Source organism: Sipha flava, unplaced genomic scaffold (assembly GCF_003268045.1).
Source record: "Sipha flava isolate LNK unplaced genomic scaffold, YSA_version1 198_pilon_pilon, whole genome shotgun sequence".
NCBI lineage: Eukaryota > Metazoa > Arthropoda > Insecta > Hemiptera > Aphididae > Sipha > Sipha flava.
The window spans coordinates 643540-666600 of record NW_020272778.1 but is presented as its reverse complement, the minus strand read 5'-3'; the positions used below and the strand labels follow the sequence as shown (position 1 = coordinate 666600).

The 23061-nt window shown below is 30.1% G+C and overlaps 2 protein-coding genes across 2 annotated transcripts; both read left to right on the top strand.

Annotated features, from left to right (window-relative positions):
• The first annotated feature begins 352 nt into the window (after window positions 1-352).
• On the top strand, window positions 353-7147 carry LOC112681861. Its single transcript, XM_025552186.1, has 3 exons — window positions 353-843; window positions 4227-4638; window positions 6344-7147. The coding sequence occupies exons 1-3, from the start codon at window positions 596-598 to the stop codon at window positions 6668-6670; spliced, it is 987 nt and encodes a 328-aa protein (XP_025407971.1). The 5' UTR covers window positions 353-595; the 3' UTR covers window positions 6671-7147.
• Window positions 7148-13511: 6364 nt separating this feature from the next.
• Window positions 13512-19537, top strand: LOC112681891 (dnaJ homolog subfamily C member 1). The gene is made up of 7 exons (XM_025552229.1): window positions 13512-14023; window positions 15816-15961; window positions 17082-17402; window positions 18175-18278; window positions 18348-18476; window positions 18818-19346; window positions 19416-19537. Exons 1-7 carry the CDS (start codon window positions 14017-14019, stop codon window positions 19521-19523), a joined length of 1344 nt encoding a protein of 447 aa, XP_025408014.1. The 5' UTR covers window positions 13512-14016; the 3' UTR covers window positions 19524-19537.
• Window positions 19538-23061: the final 3524 nt, after the last annotated feature.

The window sequence follows — 23061 nt, the reverse complement described above, 5'->3', positions numbered from 1 at the left end:
TCGTCGAAAAACTACCATTCGTGTCTAAAACTTCAAAGTGTTGTTTTTGGGTCAAAAAAAAAAAAAAAAAAAATTCAAAGAAAAGAAGTCTGGCGGCTGCGAGCGACAGTTGGACGACGCGGGGTCTTTTAAAAGTTCACGCCGGCACCGGCCAGTCGCTGCTGCCACCACTATCGCTGTCGCTGTCACCGCCACCGCGCCGCTGACGGGAGAAACGTCCACGGTATCGATTAACGTTTTCACCGTTGCCGTTACGCAACCGGGCACCCTGGCCCGTGGCGGAGAGGGAACGGGGGGGGCAGGGGAGGGGGTGGCGCGCGGCCGGTGCCGGACGAGAGCGCGAACAGCGCGCGCGCGCTACAAGTGTGTCGCCCTCCCGTGCGTACGTACCCGTACCTATCCGGGCGCGACGGGACGTACAACTCGCAGCACACCGCGACGGTGCATCGCCGCCACCGCCGTCGTCGTCGCGAACAACCACCGCCGCAAGCGACCGCGCGCGCGCCGCTGCGGCGGAGGAGCGTACGCACACGGCCGCGCGGCGTCCCGGGACAGTGTTCGTAGCCCACACTCTGCTCGCACCGCATCTCACGGCATGACGTCCAGCGACGGCGGCGGCGGTCTGTCGTGCGGCCAGCGGCAGGACGATCGCGGCGGCCCGGATCTGCCGATAATAATGGCCACCGGTTGTCGCATGCCCAGGTCGCCGTCCCGTGACAAGGATATCGCGACGTGCATCCGGATGAACGCGGCCGTCACCGCACCGCAGCAGCAGCCGTTCGCCACCACCGCGGTCGTTCTCAACCGTGTGTCCGGTTCGTTCCCGGAAGCGTTTTTCAAAAGGTACGTAATCCAACCGCGTCCACACCAGAGCACACGCGCAGACCGGGCTTGCGTGCTCGTGTTGTGCGTCCTAAAAATGTATCTAGTGCGGACGGTATGTCGGCCAGCACGGACGACCGTTTGTGACGAACAGCGAACGCAAGCCGAATCCGACCGATTCTCGCGTTCGTTGCGCGACGTGATAATCACCTTATTTACCGTTCAATATATCACACAAGCTCTTGTTGTACGTGAAAAAGTCTATATTGAGCACACATGATCGGTCTGTGCGGGCTCTAGTGTGCACGCGGCTTTAAGCGTTATCGCGGCTTGCGCGCATCGTCCACCCGCGCGGCGACGGTGCACAGGACGACGTTTCTCGTTTTTCGCCAGCCACCCCTTTGCTCGTCCGCCTCTCTCCTCTCCCCCGGTCGAGGGTTCGAAACGGGCTCGAGTGACGTGGCGAAAACATTCGATTCGGTTCGCCATCGTCGCTCAGGCCCATCCGATTGCGATTCTCGCCCGTCTAAAATTTTTTTTTTTTTTTTACTTGGATCCCAACGCTCAACTTCGATCACCGCGGTTTCGTCGTTTATAATAATTTTGCGCGAATCGCAGCAAGCGAGATTATCCGTTCGATACCGGCATATAACAATTCCGTTTGCGCGTTGCTGTTCAATAACCTTATTTGTAATTTTCTTAAGTAGAGTACAATTATAAGAGTTCAAGTATTAGTATAAGATTATATTAAGTATCAGAAACTTAAAACGGACGTGTGATACGAAACGTTATAATGTTAGGCAATTTTGGAAAGCCCAGGAGTTTAATAACATTTTTTTTCAATTTTAAGCATGAACTCAAATATTAAACTGTCATCAATATTATTATGGATGATTTATTATAAAATCTCAACGTGTCCAAATACACATGGATTACACGCGGAGCAATAAGTAATTGGTGGGAGTATAATAATCGATAACGTATGAGAAATAGTTCGAGAAAAAACCGCCCTTAGAGTTCTGACTTTGTAATTTTCCATATCAAAAGACCTTTTAAATAAATTAAATTATTTTTCGGAAATACCGAATTTCAATTACTAAAAATACATTGATGTTATAAATAGAAACAGTATTTTAACTGTAAAAACCACATTATTTTCTATGAACTATAGTTATTTAAAAAGTTATAATATTATTTAACAATAATACACAGAAATCGTAATTGTTAAACAAAAATGATATATACATCATTAATAATTTATTAATATTCTATCGTTATTACTTTATTTTTTTTTTTACCATCTGTTTTATACGTATATCCTTATTAGTTAATATAAATAGAAATGAAGATAATAACAACAATTCTCTAAAGTTTATTAATTTCTAAAAAATATATATTTATAAATATACAAGTTAGTCGACGTTGACGTATTAGTTACAAAAGCGACATTTTATGTATCGTTTTCATAATAAACTAAACACATTGTCAAATATTTTGGATGTTTTATCTAATCTTTCTTTAATGATGACTACATTATTTTAAATATTTATACATTGGTCTTATATTTAGTACAAAGAAAGTAAATCACCATTTGTATACATTAAATAAATTTACTTTTTGAATGGAATTGTATGGATTTAATACAGTTCATGATGATATACTTTTAAATTTATTTTTAGAAATTTACATTTTAAGAAGAACGAATAATGGTTTATAACATAAAAAATAACTCACACAAATACTCCGAAATTGTTTTTAAAAATATCAAATTGTAAATATATTTTAACATTAAATGAGAACGAATTACAAACATTTTGAATGCAGCAATATTTTATAATAAACAAAGGTCATAGGAAGTAAGGTTCTATGTAGACACAACAAAATTAACTGTATAATGGATTATAATAAGGGATTATTACAATTGACATAATCAACGCGTTTTCTATATAATTTATAATATTTTTATTAATTATAATGATTATCATTTTTTAGCGACCTAAAATACTCTAAGAGTTGGTTTATCGATTATAAAGTTGTTTGTTATCTGGTGAGTATTTAATTTAGTCTAGACAAAATGAAATGTACACAATATGAAATCGCATGTGCACATCATATTATATTATTGTTGTCAAATTAAAATCTTAATCTTAGCGTACAACTCAAATACAATTTTAATTTATTAATAATTAAATAAATTTAATTTACCTACATCACAATTTTTATATTTTATATACTTAATGAGTTTACAAACGGAAATTACAATAATATTATATATACTGTTGTATACTACAATGTCCACATGGACAATATGTTATCTGAAAAAAATTAAACGATCCTAAACCTGAGTCAAACAAAATATTTACCTGAATATTTCATAATATGAAGAATTCTATTCTGTATATATATATATATATATAAGTAGTACAATATCGTTTAGTATAATTTAAACGTTATTATCGAGGTACCTATAGATTTGAAATTATTACGCTTGTTTAAATTTAAATTATTGTGTTCACTGTTTAATAAAAATCCAAATTATATACTATTAAACTTTTAACATTCTTTATTTTTGTAGTAAAAAATATGTTTCTGATTCCTTCTATTTTATTATAACTTAACGTGTGTCCAAATATTGTATTACGAGTACATTATCAAGGTACTAAATATATTTTACGGACCGTTCATTAGTCTACTGTTAGATTTAATGGATTTTTCTGTTACACATACAAATTTAAATTGTTGTTGAAATCACTATTGTTTTTCAAGCTTCTACCAAACAGTTCATGCATTACCGTCTACACCTGTATACTCGTATATCATGTACCTGTATGATGTAGGAACACATTTTATAATTAAAAGCTGGATAAATAACTGCAATAGAAAAAGCCTTGTTTTCCATTGTTAAATTTTATAGTTCATTATAAATTATATATTATACAGGTTAACAATTATTAGTTATTGAATACATATATACCATTGATTTTATAATATTATACATACGCGATTATATTGAATTAGTAGCGCCCACTTGGATGCAACGACTAGACATCGTCAAAGGTCATCGTTTGCGTTTAATTTGATAAAAATAGGGTTTTCGCTGTAGAAAAAAATAGCTGTCTATAGTTGAAAACCTTTTTTTATATAAAGTTGAATACAAACGATTGCAACAACGTGTATAACTGTGTCCACATAGACCAATTTCAAAAAACTGATGGCGTATCCGTTTTTAATAAAACCACAAAATAGTCGATGCATACAATAACTGTAGGTCGAAAAACGATTATCATTTCTCTCTCTCACTCTTGCGCACACATATACGCGTACACATATTCTATGATAACTGTTTGTTTGCGTACCCTATTGAAAATTTCAATGCGTAACGGTGTAATGTGTGTTCGGAACAGAATGTCTCAGGACATCACGAACTCGGCGTGGTTCGAGGAGGAGAACGATTTGATCAAGAGTTGCGGTGCACTGCAGTCCGCGCTCGGGCTGTCCAAGAGCTTCAGCACCAGTGACATAGCGGACGTTACAAACTTGGACTCGGACAACGAGGACATCCGCTTGCCGCACAGCGCGTCCGAGCTGGCCATCAACAAGTTGCGCATCAACTCGGACGTGCTGCTGATGGCCACGACCATGCAGGGCAGATTAGGCAACACGTCGCGGTCGTTGTCCACGTGCGTGGTGGTTGGCGACATGGCGTCCACGTCGCAGCTTCCGTCGCCCAACCGGTACTCCAGTTCACAGCAGAATAGCAGCGGCGGCCCATCCTCGTTCAATCCGACCGATCTCGTGAGATCCGTCAACAAAAAGGTATGCTCGCCACTCTCGACGTACAAAGCCAGACGAGCAGATGGCTGCACCAATTGTTGGCCGTTATGCATGTTGAAATAAAATACTTATATTAACTCGATGTTATCGTGCATATCAGAGGTATTCAATCAGTTATAAAGGTTGCAAATAATTTTCAATAACGTAGAAAAACCTAAATATTTTCATTTAATTTGATATTCAAAGCAATACAAAAGGAATCACTAAATTAAAACTTTATATTGTTTACGATCAAAAATCCAAAATAGATAATGTTTTTGGAATACTATATAATTTTTTATTTTAAACTTAACTGCTTATAACTTCTAATCTCTCGCGAGAAAAACCCTTTTTTCTTCTTCCTACGTATCACGCATTTTTTTTTTTTTGAGCCACACGAGAATCAATACTTGAAAATAAATACTGGTATACAAACGAGTAAATACTAACATATTTATGAAAAAACAATGTTGATAGTTTGTCCAAAATAGAGAGTGAGGAAATATTTCTTGTTAGGTTTTCATACATAGTGATATAAGTATATGAGTTTTCATTTTCTACCGCATTATAGCCGTCCGTATAAAGTGTATTTATATTATATTTAAAATATTAGAAATATGCCACTAAATCCAGAAATTATCAATATATGCATTTATATGCTCAAAAATGTCAAATATGCGAAAACATCCTAAAAAGAAATTGTCTATTTGTGATATAGACTTCATAAATCAAATTTATATCTCACTCCGATGTAATTCTTGTTGCACGAAAAAAAATATGACAAGTCATGAACATCCGAGTTCTACTCATAAATTATAAATCTAAAAAAGGTAGTTATAAGCGCTATAATATGCTCTTAAAAATATTCATATAAACGTTTAAATATGTACTAAAAATACAAAAATATGTGAAAAAAAATATATGATGTATAACATTTTTTTCCCTCTTATTATTAAAAAAAACATGTAATGTAAAAAAAACAATTTTCACTTATTATTAAAACCTATCATGTATAAAAAATTTCAAACTCTTATTATTAAAATACCGATGACATCGTTAAATGATACAAAATTTTAAAATTTAAAAACCTTAAAAATACGTCCACGAAAATTATACGCACGGAAATAAATCCCTAACTTCCCCTCCCCCTAGATCTGGTCCTGGGTTTGAGTATACAGAGCACAGATCAAGTAATTCATGTAACTGTAGCAAGAATAGTAATGTAGTGATTAGTGGCGACGCGATACGGGTTTTATTAAAGCAGCTGCTTCATGACTAAAATGGGGTGGATGTTGTGCGACAGAAAAGTTTAGTAGGTACATTATTTGCACATCTGACATAAAATATTACTCAATATTGTTTAGTTTGGACCCGTTAATTTTAATATTTATGTACCTACAAGTACATTGAATTGTAAATTGTGACTAGGGATGGGTACTCGACACACGTAACTGCTTCATTAGAAAATAAACTTCTGGTAGTGATTTGTTGATTTGTATCAAAAAAAAAAAAGTTGTAACACTATTGTTATTAAAAAAAAAAAAATAAATAAAAAATAAAAAATTTAGATTAAAACGCCTTGGGATAGAGTATCCATGTGATCACGGAGCATTGGATTTGCAACTATACTTGTAAAACGATACCGTCAGAAAGGTGTAGTTTACCTTAACAATAAATTATTATTGATACACCGTTAAAATGTCCACAGGTACGACAAAATTACATTCAACGACGTCTGTTGGTCACTTACAAGACATTGGAGCGTTTGTCGCTTAGTGAGTTCAATCTGAACAAGACTGGAGGCGGCGGTGGCATCGGCGGACAGGACCAGCAACCGTCGACCGGCACCGTGGGCTCGAGTAAATACCTGTGCGTGCCGAAATCCGGCAGGACCTTGTGTCCGGACGACATCGCCGTGTGCACGGACACTATAAGACGGTACCAGCCGAAAGCCTTCACTCGATACGACAGGAACATGTTCATAGTCAACTGGCTGGACAATATCGACCCGCAGAACACTGCCACGGAAGACTAAAAAAAAGCATCGTCGCGATATAAACATTTTACACGCGCAAAAACAAATATCCCTTACCCATCATAATAGTATTTACGAATAAGGTCTTATTCACCGTTCAATGCAAATTACGCGAACGTATACGTATGTGTATCGTGTGCAATTGGATTACTTTCATAAATTAAGTTAAAACCGTCGTAGCGCTAATTACATATAAACCTATTTACAACCACAATTTTTTTGTGTACTATACTGAATGCTTGAATTGAAGTGGGTGGAACATATTTTTGAATTTTATTAGAGTATCCCTATAAATCATTATTGTCGTTGGAACGAAAGGATCTGTTTTTTAATGATACATGTTTTTTAACATGAACATATCCCCATTTCGCATGAACATTGTCTTATGTAGATTTGTGTTCGATTAAAAATTGTAAATTCTAATTCAACCCGAGGATTTATTTGATCAATGTTTCTACGATAAGTTACAGTAATATTTTTTAATATTAATTTTACTAAATAGAAAAGTACGGGAAAATGGTAAACGGGGACCAAAGCTTTCCATCTGGTATGATATGATTTGAATGAATTTAGGGAATACTAAATTTTTTCTAGGCAGAGAGTCTCTCTTTTTTTTGTTAATTCAATTCGAGTAGGTACTATTTGCTATTCTATATGATTAATATAATTGATTTATTATATTATAAAATCGCTAATACTAAAAATAATCAATTCTATAATTTACAAAGAATACATTAGATTATATGTTGTGTGTCTGTGGTTTTCATTATGATGTTAATTGTTTTCTCTTTTTCAAATTATTTTTATGTAAGTTTTAATTTTACCAAAATTCATAGATAAATAAACTAGGTATTTAATTCAAGTATTTTAGTCATGCAACAACATTTTACACTACGTGTCAAAAAATTATGAATTTATAAATGTTAGATTAGTATTATAAGGCATAATTAATTTGGGCGAATGACCCAAAATTTACCTGAGTAAAGCATACATCATTTGGGTAAGAATTAATTAATCGTTTAGGATAATTTATTAACGAATCATTGAATAATAGGGAATTAACATACCTACCCGTTCATCAAATTTTATAATATTTACTACAGTTACATATTGTTTCAGTCAATAGGTGATAACCAATTTAGTCACGAACTATGATATACATGACAGGACACAATATGCGTAGAGGATTATTTAACTTTTTGTTTGTTCATCTTTAAAGTGCTCAAAACCAATTTAAAAATATAAATAGTGAACGATAATTTAACTATATATAAAGTTAATTAAAAATCCCTAGGCTCTAAAATAGGAAGGAAAACGTATTAACCCATATAAATTTTATAAATTAAAATACATTAAAGCTCACCCAAACGATTTATTAGACATATTAGGAGGCTGTAAAATTCGCCTAAATGGTATAGATCCAAAATTCATTCACACCAAATGAAAGCCGTCCATATTATTGCCATTATTGTTTCCAGAGTAAAACATATGACTTTTTTTAGAGAAAAACAAAAATAAATACGTTATCATTAACATTGCTAGCCAGATTTAACTTAAATATCTATATTCAAACTATATCCTTGAAATTTTTTTTCTGAATTTGGTCCCGAATAATATCAATACTATTTAGAATTAGACGAAAACAATTCAAATGTAGTAAACACAATAAATTAAACATTTATGACATTTCTCTCGTACTCTCATAATACAATATTTTATAAAATTAAGTATGATATACTTAAACATTTGAAATGCAAATTATAATTTCAAACAATGTATTAATAGAGCTGTCTTTTAACTTCTAGAATTGTTTAAGAGTATTATGTTCGGTAAAAAATAAATTAAGACTGGGGAAATTCGTTATCATACTAAGCGCATGTTTTATTAAGTGCAACACAAAAAAGTAATTAATTTAACATACAATTGGTATTTTTTAAATTTAATTTATTAAGAATAAGACTCAAAGTATATAATATACAATTTTTTCACTATTTTAATGTTTTAGAGAAGCTCATAATATTATTAATAATAATTCTTATATACAAAAAATGTATAATGTAAACACTTAATACACACAATTTTGCTATTTAAGCTTAATAATAATTATTGGAAATGTGTAATACATTTCAATACGTGTTTCGAAATATTCATACCTATATGAAAGACACAGATCGATTTTAAATATGCATTTTATATATTAAAATTATAATAGTATTTTTTATGCTTTTAAAGATTATTGTACGTGTATTAAGGTGTACCTGTTTCACGAGCATAACATTTTTTTACCATTATAATAAATAAACGACTTCAATTTTTATAATTTATCAGAATAATTTAAAAATTGATAAAATATTAATATTCTACTTGCCTTAAATTGGGAAAAAAAAAGAATTTTGAACTATACCCTACTATTTTAAGTCTATATATATAATGCGGCCTTAAATTTTGTTACCACTTCAAATTTTATTTTCAAATTAATAATTTAAAAAAATACTCAATACAACTATCTTATTAAATTATTTAATCTTACATCATATTTAAGCTTAAGTTTTCTTATAAAATACTATTTTTTTATGTCATAAATAATAATAATAATAATAATTTAATAATAAAATTAATAACGGGGAATACAATTAAAACAGTTATATATCAACTTTGAACAATCTATGGAAGTTAAGGACAGTTTGTCCATAACTTTTGGTGTGCCAAGCTATAAAATTTCTTATCGCCTATTGTTTATGTAATTTACTTATGATGTAAAATTAAAAATATTAATTATTCTTTTATAGACATCGAAAGCAACATATAAATAATCGTCATTATTTAAAGGGACCACTTATCTCTAAAATATTTTGTTGACTTGAAAATATATAATTAATTTGATACACCAATCAATTGATCAACATTATATCTATTAAAAATAATGCGGCATTTTTTAAATTCCGTCCAAATTCTTTGAATACAATTTACAATGTTTTTCATAATTTACAAAACCAATGCATTTAGAACATGGAAAAGAAGTATTAACAATATTGTGAACGAACACGGATAATATTAAAACTTAATAGTAAATGATTATATTTAATTATTGTAACAGTACATAAATTTAACTAATTGCTTATTCATTGGTTTATATATGTTGACTAACATTAAACGTATCAGTGTAGAACAGGTAAAAAAGCTTTTTGTCAAATTAAGAATACTATATTCAATATTTTGTATATTCTAAAATATTTACAATATTGAGTTTTTACAATTTTGTTTGTGTAAAGTATATAGTATTTTCTAAATTGTGTAAACGTTGATTATGTATGTTATAATTCTAGTAAACATTATCAATATTTAGGTTAATGAGTTTTAAAATAAATTTTATTTCAAAATATAACCTACTTTATAATGTTACAATAAACCTAATCCTATACAATAAATATTGTTCAATAGTAAAATAATTGTAATTGGGCGTTTTATTATAATCCTCATATTTTACACCAAGTATAGTTACTGTTAAAATATATTATTTCTCATTATATAAGAATTAAGTATGTAATTAAGTATACAAATATACTAAATATATATTTTATTATATATTAATATAATTATCTTATTATAAATATATAAACTATGTTTTATACTTACTTACATACTTAATATATATAGAGAATACTATATGAATCAAAATTTTATATTAATTCAACAGTACGTGTAGGTAGGTATACTAAAATATGCATCCTAAAAATTGAAAGTAACTATCTGTACACATAAATATGTGTGTATGTATAAATTGTGTAATTTATGCAAACATTATGTCAAAGTATAATTTATTTGCTCTAGTCAAAATGTGAAAATACCCTTTTTAGAAGCAAATATCTCTGTTTCAATCTCAAAATGTTAATGTAAGCTAAATTTTATTATTTATATAGAAATACTCTATATCTGTTATAGTAAATGAAAAATGTAGGTATTTATTTGTATACATAGTACACTCCTATCGTAATATATATCTGCAATTATTGAATTATTGACTCAGTTTTTAAATAAAATTTTAGTACATATAAGCATTGTAAATACCAATGAGAACAATTTACTTGCAGGAGAAATTTAGTAGACAGCGGATGTTTAAATTTAAATGATTACAGGAAGGTTGTACAAATTTTTGTTTATCGCTTTATTATCAGGAAGTGGTTTTGAATATATCATTTCAAAGACTGCTCGTTTTATTGATTTTTTTCTTTTTCCAATAATATATTGTATGCATAATACATAGATTTGTATTACATAATTTATCAAATATGTTACATAATATTATAAAGAATTAGAACAGACAGGATATTATACGGAGGCTTTTTGAGCATTCGTTTCGCTTCGATTACGTTTGTGTAATGATCCAGTGTCGTACATAAATTTGAAAGCAATAATATATCAATCATAACGACCGAAAAAGTGATTGGTTGTTTTATGGTATAATTGTTTAAAAACTAAAATTTCTCTCTGGGATAAATTTTTAATAATTATTCCGATTATATTAAATCTTTGCACTAAACAATATAAAACAATATTATGTTTTGCAATTTTAGCACTATATATTATGCTATTGTGTAAAACTTTATGATTAATAAAAATAAAATGTGTATTATCGTAACAAATATACTAAGACTCTAGTAAGTGTTCCGTTCCGAATAAAAAATATCTTTTGGGGAAAATGTGTGACATAGGTTCGAAAGCTGGGTGGTTTAAAGGGTTCAACCCCCGTTAAATATCAGAAAAAGTGTTATAAAAAAAATGATTTAATCTACATATTTTATAATTATTTCAAAGTTTCTCGTGAGCCACATAGAAATAATATATATATATATATATTATATAAAAATTAAAATTAAAATTAAATTAAATAATGAGTAATAAAGCATGCTATTTATCAACATTTTTTGTAATACATTTTTTCAAAACCTCACTCGCAATTTTTTCCTGCGTTCGGCCCTGTCGTGATATAATATAACGTGACCAACTAGTAAGATGTACACATACTCGTATATTTACACAGGGCTCAGAGTTAAAATGTTATTAATCAAACTTAATTAAATTAAATATCAAACATTTATCTAGGTCAGAATATATGTCGTCATCAGACCGAACGAACATAAAAGTACATTTACTATTTACGTTTACACTGTTGTACATACATTCATGGTTTACGTTACTTTAAACAAGCATAGAAATTATATTTTTTCTTTAATACTATGCTTAAGACACTTGTATATTTTGTATTTTTATATTGCTTCAATTCGTATTGACTAAGCACTGAATACTACGAGCTTCGCACGTAGGTCATTAATTTATAAATTTTGGATATCTATTTGAAATTGTAAATACAGCCGTATGCATAATATACACATAGTCATAAAAATTAATATTTGACTAAAATAATGATTGTGGCAATTCCATACTAAACGCGAATTACCTGCGCGTGCATTTTACGTTTACGTAAACCTTGAACGAGCACATTTAAAGAATAAAAAAATGAAACAAAAAAAAGTACACACATACGTTTAGGTGAAAAAAAATTGTAAACAATAATGATGGGTGTGCACACCAAACGCGCCGACCGAACGTTTTTGGTTAACAATGCTGGTTTGGGATAGGGAAATAAATGCTATTAATGTATTGGGTACGCTGCATCATTGTTCAACTAATATTCTGTGCGAGTTGTATCAGAGTTTTAATTAGTGGTTGGAAAAATGGGTGGATTCCAAGGGCGCAGCAAAGAAAAGGAGCGCATTTGAGTTAAATTAAAATTGTGGTTTTTTGTAAAGAATAAGCACCAAAATAAAATTCGCCAAGAGCGCCACGTAGGGCACCTAGTAATGGCACTAAGTTAGAGTTCATTTACATGCATTAATCCAATATTTTACTACACGCATAATATTGTGCGTACAACACACAAGTAATGCAAATAGTAATAGAAATATAATAATAATCACAACCATGTTCGTCAACGTTTTTAATTCTGCCATATCAACTGGTGATCATCTCCGTAGAATAAAGATAGGTATCATGCCAAGGTTTGACGAACAAAAATGACTCGGATTGGGCAAGTTTAGGCAACACAAGGGCGTGAAGTCATGGTGAATGATGAAAAATGTAATCCTTTTTACTTTCGAAGTCAATACAAAGACTAATATTTACTAAAAACGATTGATTAGTCATAACTTTTTCTGCACGTCTGACATAATATCTAGTAATATATGTTTCTAGCGGGGAGCCACGCGAGCGTGGCGTTAGTCGCGGCCAAAGGATACACTTCTGTGCGTGAATGTTCTATTACGCTTCGTTGGCGAGTAATAATATTGTTAATGTTGTAAAATGTACACATTTTTATTAGATTTCGGACGAAACAAGAAATGTCCGATTGGATGATTTTTATTTTACTCTGCTCGTATGTAATATTTGCGGTAACGTTAGAAACATCTCGGTTATCTTCCGGTATAATACACCCTAATAATAATTTGCCGACGTAAGTGTAAAATACGTTTTTGCCAACCGAGCTCGGAACGGTTTTCCGAACGGAAGTGAATGTTATTGAATTAATCGAAAACCGTTTCGAATAGACGCGTGTAAACGATACATGAAACAAGAGAAGGGAAAACTAATCCAGCCACTTTTTGTCGTCGACGGCGGCGGCGGTATACCGTGGAATAACGGGACCGACACGCGTGGAACGTAAAATACGCATGACGGCCCCGTTCGAGGCTTATCATAAATGATTATGATAAGTAATTATCACGCAGTATTCCGTGGCCAACAGCGGCGACAATATCACGTTGGACGCCGCGGGCCCCCCAACCCGTTGCCGAATATCGATAAAAGCCCAAGCCGCTGATGGCGCTGCGCTGGCAACCACCCGGCTTGCTGCCGGTGGCCGATTTACGGTGACGGCGACGTACCCCGATCGTCGGGGCGAAAGAAGAAAAAAAAGGGAAAGGGATTTCAGTCGTCGGCGACATCGGCGCGTTATCAGTTTATCACCCGTCGGGCACTGCGCTTTATCAGTCCGGTCCCCACTCCGTCGTCTACGTCAGCTCGCGCGCTACGTTTGCACGAAACGAGTCGCCTGGCCCACAAGTCTGTGCGGCGTCAGCACGTAGGCCAAGCGGTTCTCTTCAGCACAGCGAGAACGGGACAAGCAGCAGCAGTAGCAGCAGTTCGCGGACCGCCACGTTTCGCGCGCGTCCATTTCGTTTGTTCGTCAGCGCCGGAAACACCGTTTCCCGCGTCGTCGACGTTCGGAACGCGAAACGTGTCCGAGACACCGCTCGTTATTTAGGCCACCGCCGACGTAGCCGCACAACATGACCGGTAAGCCTTGTGTTCCATTTCGATGTACTTTGGTAATTATCCCTCTACCAATCCCTGGCGCGCTTATGTGCTTTTTCGACGCCCAGTGTTCTCCATATGTTTTGGCCCGCTTCGGAAAATCCGTAAATTCGCCACCTTACCGTCGCAATATGGTGACACGGTTTTTCATCTCTGGTCAGAATACCTCACATAGGTACATGTCTTTCCAAGTGTTTTCCGATTTAGTTTAGGTGTATCATTCGTGACCTAAATCGGTGCGTTCAACTGACCATCATATTGTAAAAAAATCTTTATTTTATACCTCTTTCCATAATCAAGCACACATTAATACTCTCTGTTCACGAACCCACTCACTTTCTTGATCATAGGAAAGATATGTGTATCACACGAGCATATGTTTTTGAGTTCCACAACTTGATATAAATAATATTACATCAGATGAACTTTTAAGTAATCATATATGTTATGATTAAAATAAACTAAGTAGATGTTAATTCAATCAAAAGGTCAACACATATGAATGATAATATTATTAAGGATATATTATATGAAGGATATACCTAATTTGTGCTTTAAATTGGATGTGTCCATTATATTTAATCAATTTTTTTTTAAACAAATTCTTTACAAACACCTGAATACTAAAATCAAGAAAATCTATTTTATAAATCAACTTTATACATTTAATTTATTATTTTTTATGAGTTGATTTTGTACCATAGTCAATCAATTTAGTATGAATTTATTTTATGAATCAGTTTGATTTTTAAATCCTCATACTGCTTGAATAAAATCTGATGAAAGATATACTGCATTCATTTTATAATTTATTAATGAAGATAAACATTTTGCATTTATAAAATATTTATTAATTTTTGGTGCTTTTTCAATTTAGTACCTGTTTTCAATTTTTTTTTCTAATGTAAAGAACTGTTCAATTTTATAGTTTCTAAAATATGTTAATTATGAGATTAATTGTTTCTTTAGATAATTTTGAATGATTTTTTAATGATACAGATTATTATTGTTAATTATAATGCAATTTTATTGCTTTTTTGATAATGATTATCTAAAGACATAGTTTACATATTGAGCTGTATATTTTTTCTAAGTACATAACCTATTAATATGAAACTTATAATTTATTAAATTATGTTTCAAAACAATGAATGACTTGTTTATTATTTGTATACAAAATATGACCATGAATAAGAAAAATTATAATAAAAAATAAAATATTAACATCGTGTTTTAACAATAAAATAATTAATAATATAATTGTTTTTTTTAAACAAGCATTTTTATATTTAAAATATGTATCTATTTGTGGCTAAAATATTAGCATTATGTACATATTTGTAATAGTGGCCAAGATTAGTGAAAAATATTTATATTTATAATAAACATTGAAATAAATATGTGATAAGTTCTATTGACTATTAAGAAAAATATTTTCAGATATTTTAATAAATTCTAATTTTAATATTCAAAAATGTTGTGTGATTTGATATTAATAAATTATTATATATTAATATCAATAAAAAAAAAAAAATAAAAAAATTATAAATATCTTAATGCTATCTTAATAATTTTAGTAGTTAATTTGATGGGTTTTAAAGTCAATAGTCAATTTATATTTTTGAGGTTTATTTATTTAATAATTTATCATTTAATATTAAATTACTAGCTATAAAATATTTATTTACCTTATGCTATATGTCATTTATGTTAAGATCTAGTTGTCTTTTTATTAATATTGTTGTACAACTCATTGTTAATTATTATTTTTTAGGCTCAAAAATGTTATCTTTTATCACTGTTGTGTTAGTAATTAACACACCTTCTATTTGGGCTTGGGACTCAGATCAAATGGAAGTTTTTGATCTTGTTGAAGAAATGAATAATATCAATTTCTATCAGTTTTTAGAAGTACCCGAAGTGAGTATTGTTATTTTAATTTAAAGTCAATTAAGTATTTTCAATATTTTCACAACAATAAGAATAACCATATTTAAATAACTCAATAATTGAAAATTATTTTAACTATTCCTTTCTTATGAATTTAATTTTTTAATTTTTTTTGAGGTTTTTGGGAATTTTGTGTATCTTGTATTGTATAAGTCACTTAAAAATATGACTGTTCTTTGATCACATTATGAGTGTTTTTATTGCGTATTTTATTATAATACAGTAGAAGCTGCTTATTAGGAATACTTTCAAACCAAGGTGAGGTGTCAATTAACCGATTGTTTCTAATAAGCGATTGGTTTTATTTATTATGAAAAAAATTATCTTCTATGAAAAAAAAAAAAAAAAAAAGTATAAGGTAAATAAAATATGTGTTTATCGTCTGTTGATCTGCGCTGAGTAACTTGATGATCATGGTTTCATAAGAATAATGTTGTCTAAAGCCTTTTTCATCCGCATGATGCAGGACTGCTCTCCTAAGGACATTTAAAACTTCTAAAATTTCTTTACTTCATGGGGATACTTTTTCCTTCTTTATCGTTAGTGATAGCATGTTAAAGTGTTTGAGGATTCATAATCGCATTACAAATCTCTTTTTCTGTTGGAACCTCTGCAACATCAAGGTATAAGTCCACATCGATCTAATCTTCGTACATTTCTTCCGAGGGTTTGACTAGTTTCGATCGTAGTGACATAAGATAAAGTACACTGTAATTAAATTATTGCCAAATAAACTTATTGTTTCAAATAATCGATGTATTGTTTCAATAATCTGATTGTATTAATTATCTATGTTTCTAATAAGTGGCTTCTACTGTATATAAGAACAAATTAAATACTTTTATTTGTTAAAAAATTATATTTTTAGTTATAGCTAAATAATGGTTAGGTTAGATTAGGTTATTAGCTCAATGCTTGTATTTATAATGTCATAAGGCAAAGATTTAATATAAAATGTTAAACATATATTGTTATTTATAAATATTTATGAACTTGCATGTACATTGTATTCAAATATTTTTATTTTAAATCTTAGGTACTGTATAATATAATATTTGTATAAATTATAACTTTATAATTTGATTTTCAGAATGCTAATTCATCAGCAATAAGACATGCTTTTAGAAGAATGTCATTGTTATTACATCCTGATAAAAATAGTGCTCCTGATGCTGAAGCAAGATTCAGAGAATTAGCATCAATTCATGATGTTTTACGTGATCCTGTAAAACGGGGACATTATGACAAAGTTTTAAGCGAAGGATTACCGAACTGGCATCATGCTGTTTATTATTATCGACGAGCTAGAAGGATGGGTTTCCTCGAAATGGTTGTTATTCTCTTTTCTATAATTAGTGTTGGTCAATATCTTGTTGCTTGGGGATCATATATAGAAAATAAATTCACTGTGGTAATTATAATTTTATTACAATTTAATGTACAAGATTAATGTTACTGTACAACCGCGTCCAGACTAAGAAACATTTGTCGAAAATATGTGTTATCAACAAAAATTAAAACTTCCTAAAATTTGTTACCGAAAATTGTGTCGGTGACATTGTTATCGTCAAATTTTTGTTTTCCATCAGGTAGGAAAAATTCGACAAAGTTTATAAACATTGTCGCTGACAATGAATTAACACGTCCAGACCGGTCAAATTCTGTCGATAAATATTTAGTAAATGTATCATATTTTATTAATTTGTTTTCTTTCAGTTTTGCCTCGTCCGCCTATACGTAGTGCAAATTTTTATTTTATTTTATTATTATTTTTACTCTTATATATTATATTATATAAAATTCTCCAGATAAACCAATGTCATCATGTTTAAGATCAGTCATTAAATCATTACCACTATATTTTTGCTATGTTTAACTAGGATGAACCCAATATCTTTTTTTGAAAGCATTTTTTTGCTCTAAACTAAAAATTACACAAACACATGCGGATATCGCCACGTCATTCTCGTTCCACATTTTGTCCAAGATTAAAATGTTTATCAAATATGTTGCTTTGGTGTGGACACGCTTGTTTATACATTTTTTCGGTGACATTTAAAGAAACATTTTGTCACTGACATTGGAGACAAAGTCGGCGACAAATGTTTTTTGGTCTGGACGTGGGTTAATATTCCTGCAGTTAAAATTTGTACTTCTTAACTAAGTAATTTTTTTTTCTACAGGATGAGTTAATAAGTTCAAAAATGAAAAAGCTACGAAAACAAAAGAAATATCGAGGTGAATCAACAATACCTCCTGAATTTGATGTGAACATTCCAAAACCAAGGTTAATTTTAAATACATTTATATATATATATATTTTGTTTTTCTTAAATATTTTAAAATCATTTTTCAGCTTAAAGAATACTCTTCCTTGTCAAATACCTTATTGGTTATGGTTGTTTATCTTAAAATCACCATCGCTAACAACATCAGCTATATCATTTTTGATTACCAAATTCAAAGAGCGAAAAAATAATCAGAAGTAAGTTTTTAATAATGTACTTAGCATTTAATTATATTTTAAAAATTTGGCAAGTTAATAAATGTTATAATAAAAAAATATTACAAAATTTATAAAACTATATGTTTTAAATTTAAATATAATTAATTTTTAAATAAGATTATAAAAAATATAAATCTACTTATTCTAAACCCATATTTTAAAAATGTAACACCACTGATATACCAACCGTACTATAGTATTTTAAAATCATAATATTATTTATTTAATATAATAAATTTAATTATGATTGATATATTTTTTTATTGTATAATAGTTTAATCTAAGAATAAAAATATATATATCTTAACTTTTTTTTATAGTAAATTGGAATATGAAAAACCAGAACCAATTATTCGTGAAAGAATTAGACGTCGTAAAGTACAATATAAGATACCAGAGATTAATGATTATGTTAGCACTAATGGGGATACTCGCGGAAAAATCAATACTGAAAAAATTGAAACTACTGTAGTTGCTGGTGGTTTGTGGACCGATGAAGATTTATATGAATTGTCGCAAATGGTAAATAAATTTCCTCCTGGTACATCAGATAGGTGGCAAAAAGTAGCAAAAGCAATGCATCGTCCAGTTCCTGAAGTTGCATTCATGGCCAATAAAATGAAACAAAACGGATATAAAGTTCCAAATCCAGAGGAAGTAGTTGAATCAGTTATCACAGAAGAACCAAAAAAGATTAAGACAAGAGCAACTGAGAATATTGAATCTATTAACCGTTCATGGACTCAAATACAACAAAAAGCGTTAGAAAGTGCTCTTATAAAATTTCCAAAAGGCTCCACTGAAAACCGTTGGGAGAAGATATCTAAATCTGTACCAAATAAAACTAAAGTAAATAAAAATTATTATTTTATATTTTATTAATGAACTTTGTATAAATATTATTTTATTTTTTAACAGGAAGAGTGTATGGCTAGATATAAAGAATTAAATGAACAATTTAAAAAGAAAAAAGATTCTATTGATGGCGTTTTAGAAAATGTTGATAATGACAATAACAAAAAATAAACTATTAATTTTTACATCCTTTGCTTTTATGTCCCTTGTTCTTCTGAAGTCTGATTTGGTTGTGATTATTTAAGTTCATTTTATAACTGAAAATATAAAATCGGCATGTGCTGGGCACTTGAAATGAAATGTCAATCTATGTAATACTATATAAAGTATTAACACTTAAATTGTTTCAAATTTCTGTTGATAATTCTAACACAATTTTTGATTCCAATTAAGACACAATTTATAAAAAAAAAATTTCTGTTTTAAATTCTATTTTATTAGGAAAATGATGTTATATTACCATTTTTAAATTAATATACCATGTAAATAATGTGCTATATTATTTAAATATTCTGTAAAAGTCTTTTAAAATGATTGGTATTTATTTTATTTGGCTTATTGTTGTTTTACTTTCTTGTCCTTTGTTATCCTATTATAAGTTAATTCCTTGTACGTTATTACATATAAGTAAAATATATTATTTTTTTTTATGTGTACATCAAGCTTTATTGATTATGATTTTTTTTTTTTTTTTAAATTAATGATATATTCTTATATTGATAAAATTGTATAACATTAAAAAAAAACTGCATTTAATTAACATGAGTGCTATATATAAACTTATTGTGTATGAATCACAATGTACCAAATTTAGTAACATTGTTAAATATTTAATGATTGTATTAAATGTAAGCATTCATCAAATAATAATCTGGGCAAGTAATACAATGGATTTAAATATTAATTATTTAATTAAATTACCTATTTATAAAATAGTTTTTCCACAACATTACTTATCGCTGTGATAAATAATTACAAATAACTTCCATTCATAAATTATCTAATAAATTAGAATTAAAAATCTTTCCTCATAATGTTTTATGATTAATTATAATAACTACTATTTGTATTAATTTTTAAATAGGTATCTGTTTTTCGTCATTTAAGACTGTTTTATTCCTTACATTAAAAGTCCTGCAACTTTATTGAGTCTATTTTTCTAGTTATAATAAAATATTAACTTTTCAATAGTAATTATGGGTTGTTAGTCATAACTTATTACCTTTTTGTAAATGAGGGTAAAATTATATTTGTAAGTATTAACTGTTAAAGTGCTTTTAAAATATTTGCGTTTGAAAATTCTAAAACATTTTTGTTTGATATATAAATATATGTTCATCATTATAATACATTTATATTAAAAATTATTTTAATTTTAATTAATACAGAAGTAGTTATTTATTATAATTTATTAGTTACCTATGCCCCTATTGAGTTTTGGTAATTAATCATATATTAACTATAGTTCTACAATTAAAGATAATATCTACATAAAATTACTTTTAAATTAGATATTGCATTTTAGGCACCCATTTAATAATTTATATATTCAGAAAATAGGAAAAGGGAAATAAAAGAAAGAATATTGAATAGAAATAGATGTTACTTTAGCATAAACAAACTTTTGAGATCAAAACTGCTATCTAGGAAGTCAAAAACTACACTGTACACAAGCTATTTTGAGCTAATAGTAACCTACGGATGTGAGACTTGGTCCACGACAAAAGATGATAGTAGAAAGCTTGCTATATGGGAAAGGAAAATATTAAGAAATATATACGGACCGGTATACAACAACAACCTGAGAATTTATGAAAAGAGGAACAATGAAAAGCTGTATGAAAAACCAAATATACTCACATATATAAGGTGTAAAAGTCTAGAGTGACTGGGACATATATGGAGAGCTGATGGAGATGTATTAAAAAATGTTCTGATAAGAAAAATAAAGAAAAAACGCCCACTTGGAAGACCAAGAACAAGATGGAAAGACACCGTAGAAGAGGATATGAGACTAATAGATGAGCATGCAACGTTAGACTGGACTTTGGACAGAGAAAATTGGAAAGGCTTACTAGTGGCAACGAAGGTTCTTAATGGACCGTTAAGCTGTAGAAGAAGAAGAAGATATATTCAGAAAATATTGACATTCAATAAAATATTGTTCAAATAAATAATAAAGGGTTTTCAAACAATGAGATTAACTTTAGACATGATAATTAATTCTTATGATTTTATCGGTGCATACTAGTTGCCTCACATTCTTATCATAAATAAAAAGGTTAATATACACTAGTTGCCTCCAATGACCAGACAATCCATAATTAGGGTTGCGCAAAGTATATCGATATTGGGTGTTCGATCGATATATCGAAAATATTCCATCGATATTTTAGTATTGATTTCCATTTAATAATGGAAGGTAAAAAAGGACGGGTTAAAAATTAAAAAAAAAAAGAAAATTGCAACCAACATTGCAAAATATAAATACAAAAAAAAATAATATTGGAAAAATTAAATTACGGTAAGTTTACCTATCAAAATTAAATATTAATATCTATGGTATATCAAAAAAGTCGTTAATAGTATACGCGATTATTACGATAAGAATATTGGACTATACCATTATTAAATGCTCCACCTACAAAAAAAAAAATATCACTCGATTTGTTGTGAAAAATCACGTCGGGTTGCTAACAGATAAAAGTACTACATTATAATAAAAGTGGATGATACCTATTAACTCGCACGTTAAATAAATATTGATATTTTTTGTCCTATAAAATATGGTTCATCGATATTTTAAACATTAATGTATTCAGGTTTTTGCCCATCCTTATTCATAATAACATATGAGTTGCCTCTCGTGTAGAATTTAGTATTAGTTCATAAACTTAATGATAATAAAACATATCCATACAATTATAATACATCCGTAGTTGTAACATCTATTTTATGCAGTCTTAATTCTGCGTGTAATAACTTTGAAGGCCTTTCACGTAATAATGTTTCGGTGATTTTTTTTCTTTTAAAAGAGTTCTTATTTCGTGTAAATTAAGTCTTTGTTCAGATAATGGTACATGATTATTATGGTTCAACTTGCTTTCGTTCAATAATACTTTGTTATTTTCATATACTTTTGAAAAATCTTTACATATTTTTGTTGTACAGTTCCGCCTTTCTTTGTTGAAGGCTAACTTCTTTTGAAAACTAAATTTAAAACCTTTAATTATTTTAACACATTGGTTCTTTTGACTATATATGTTTCGCACTTAACTTTGATTCACTCTAAAAACTAATTAAACATTTTTTAATTGGTTAATAATTTGTAAAAATAAAACCGTACAACAAAAACGAGTGTTGAAAATCAACTAAAAGATAATTATTTACGATAGCATATGGTATAGTCTGGTTCAGGATTGGTTTGGATTATATTCTAACATTACACTAAATAGTATATTATGTACAGTTGTATAAGTAGTTATAATCATATAAAATACCTATCAAATATAACAAAAGTCATAAATTACGACTTCGAAATTACAAACTTATTTTGATACATGAAGTTTGAAAATGTTTGAAACCACTTTTACATTTATTATCTGTCTATTAGGAGACAACTAGTAATAGACGCTTTTTATTTACGATAAAATGTTGGCTATTTTTGGAGGAAATTCTTATAAAAATTATTGACTTTTTTGATTTCGGG

Coding starts and splice junctions, on each gene's coding strand:
- LOC112681861 (XM_025552186.1), top strand. CDS start 596: ATGACGTCCAGCGACGGCGGCGGCGGTCTGTCGTGCGGCCAGCGGCAG. Junction 844..4,226: donor CCGGAAGCGTTTTTCAAAAG/GTACGTAATCCA, acceptor TGTTCGGAACAG/AATGTCTCAGGACATCACGA. Junction 4,639..6,343: donor TGAGATCCGTCAACAAAAAG/GTATGCTCGCCA, acceptor AAATGTCCACAG/GTACGACAAAATTACATTCA.
- LOC112681891 (XM_025552229.1), top strand. Junction 15,962..17,081: donor AGTTTTTAGAAGTACCCGAA/GTGAGTATTGTT, acceptor TTTGATTTTCAG/AATGCTAATTCATCAGCAAT. Junction 19,347..19,415: donor CTGTACCAAATAAAACTAAA/GTAAATAAAAAT, acceptor ATTTTTTAACAG/GAAGAGTGTATGGCTAGATA.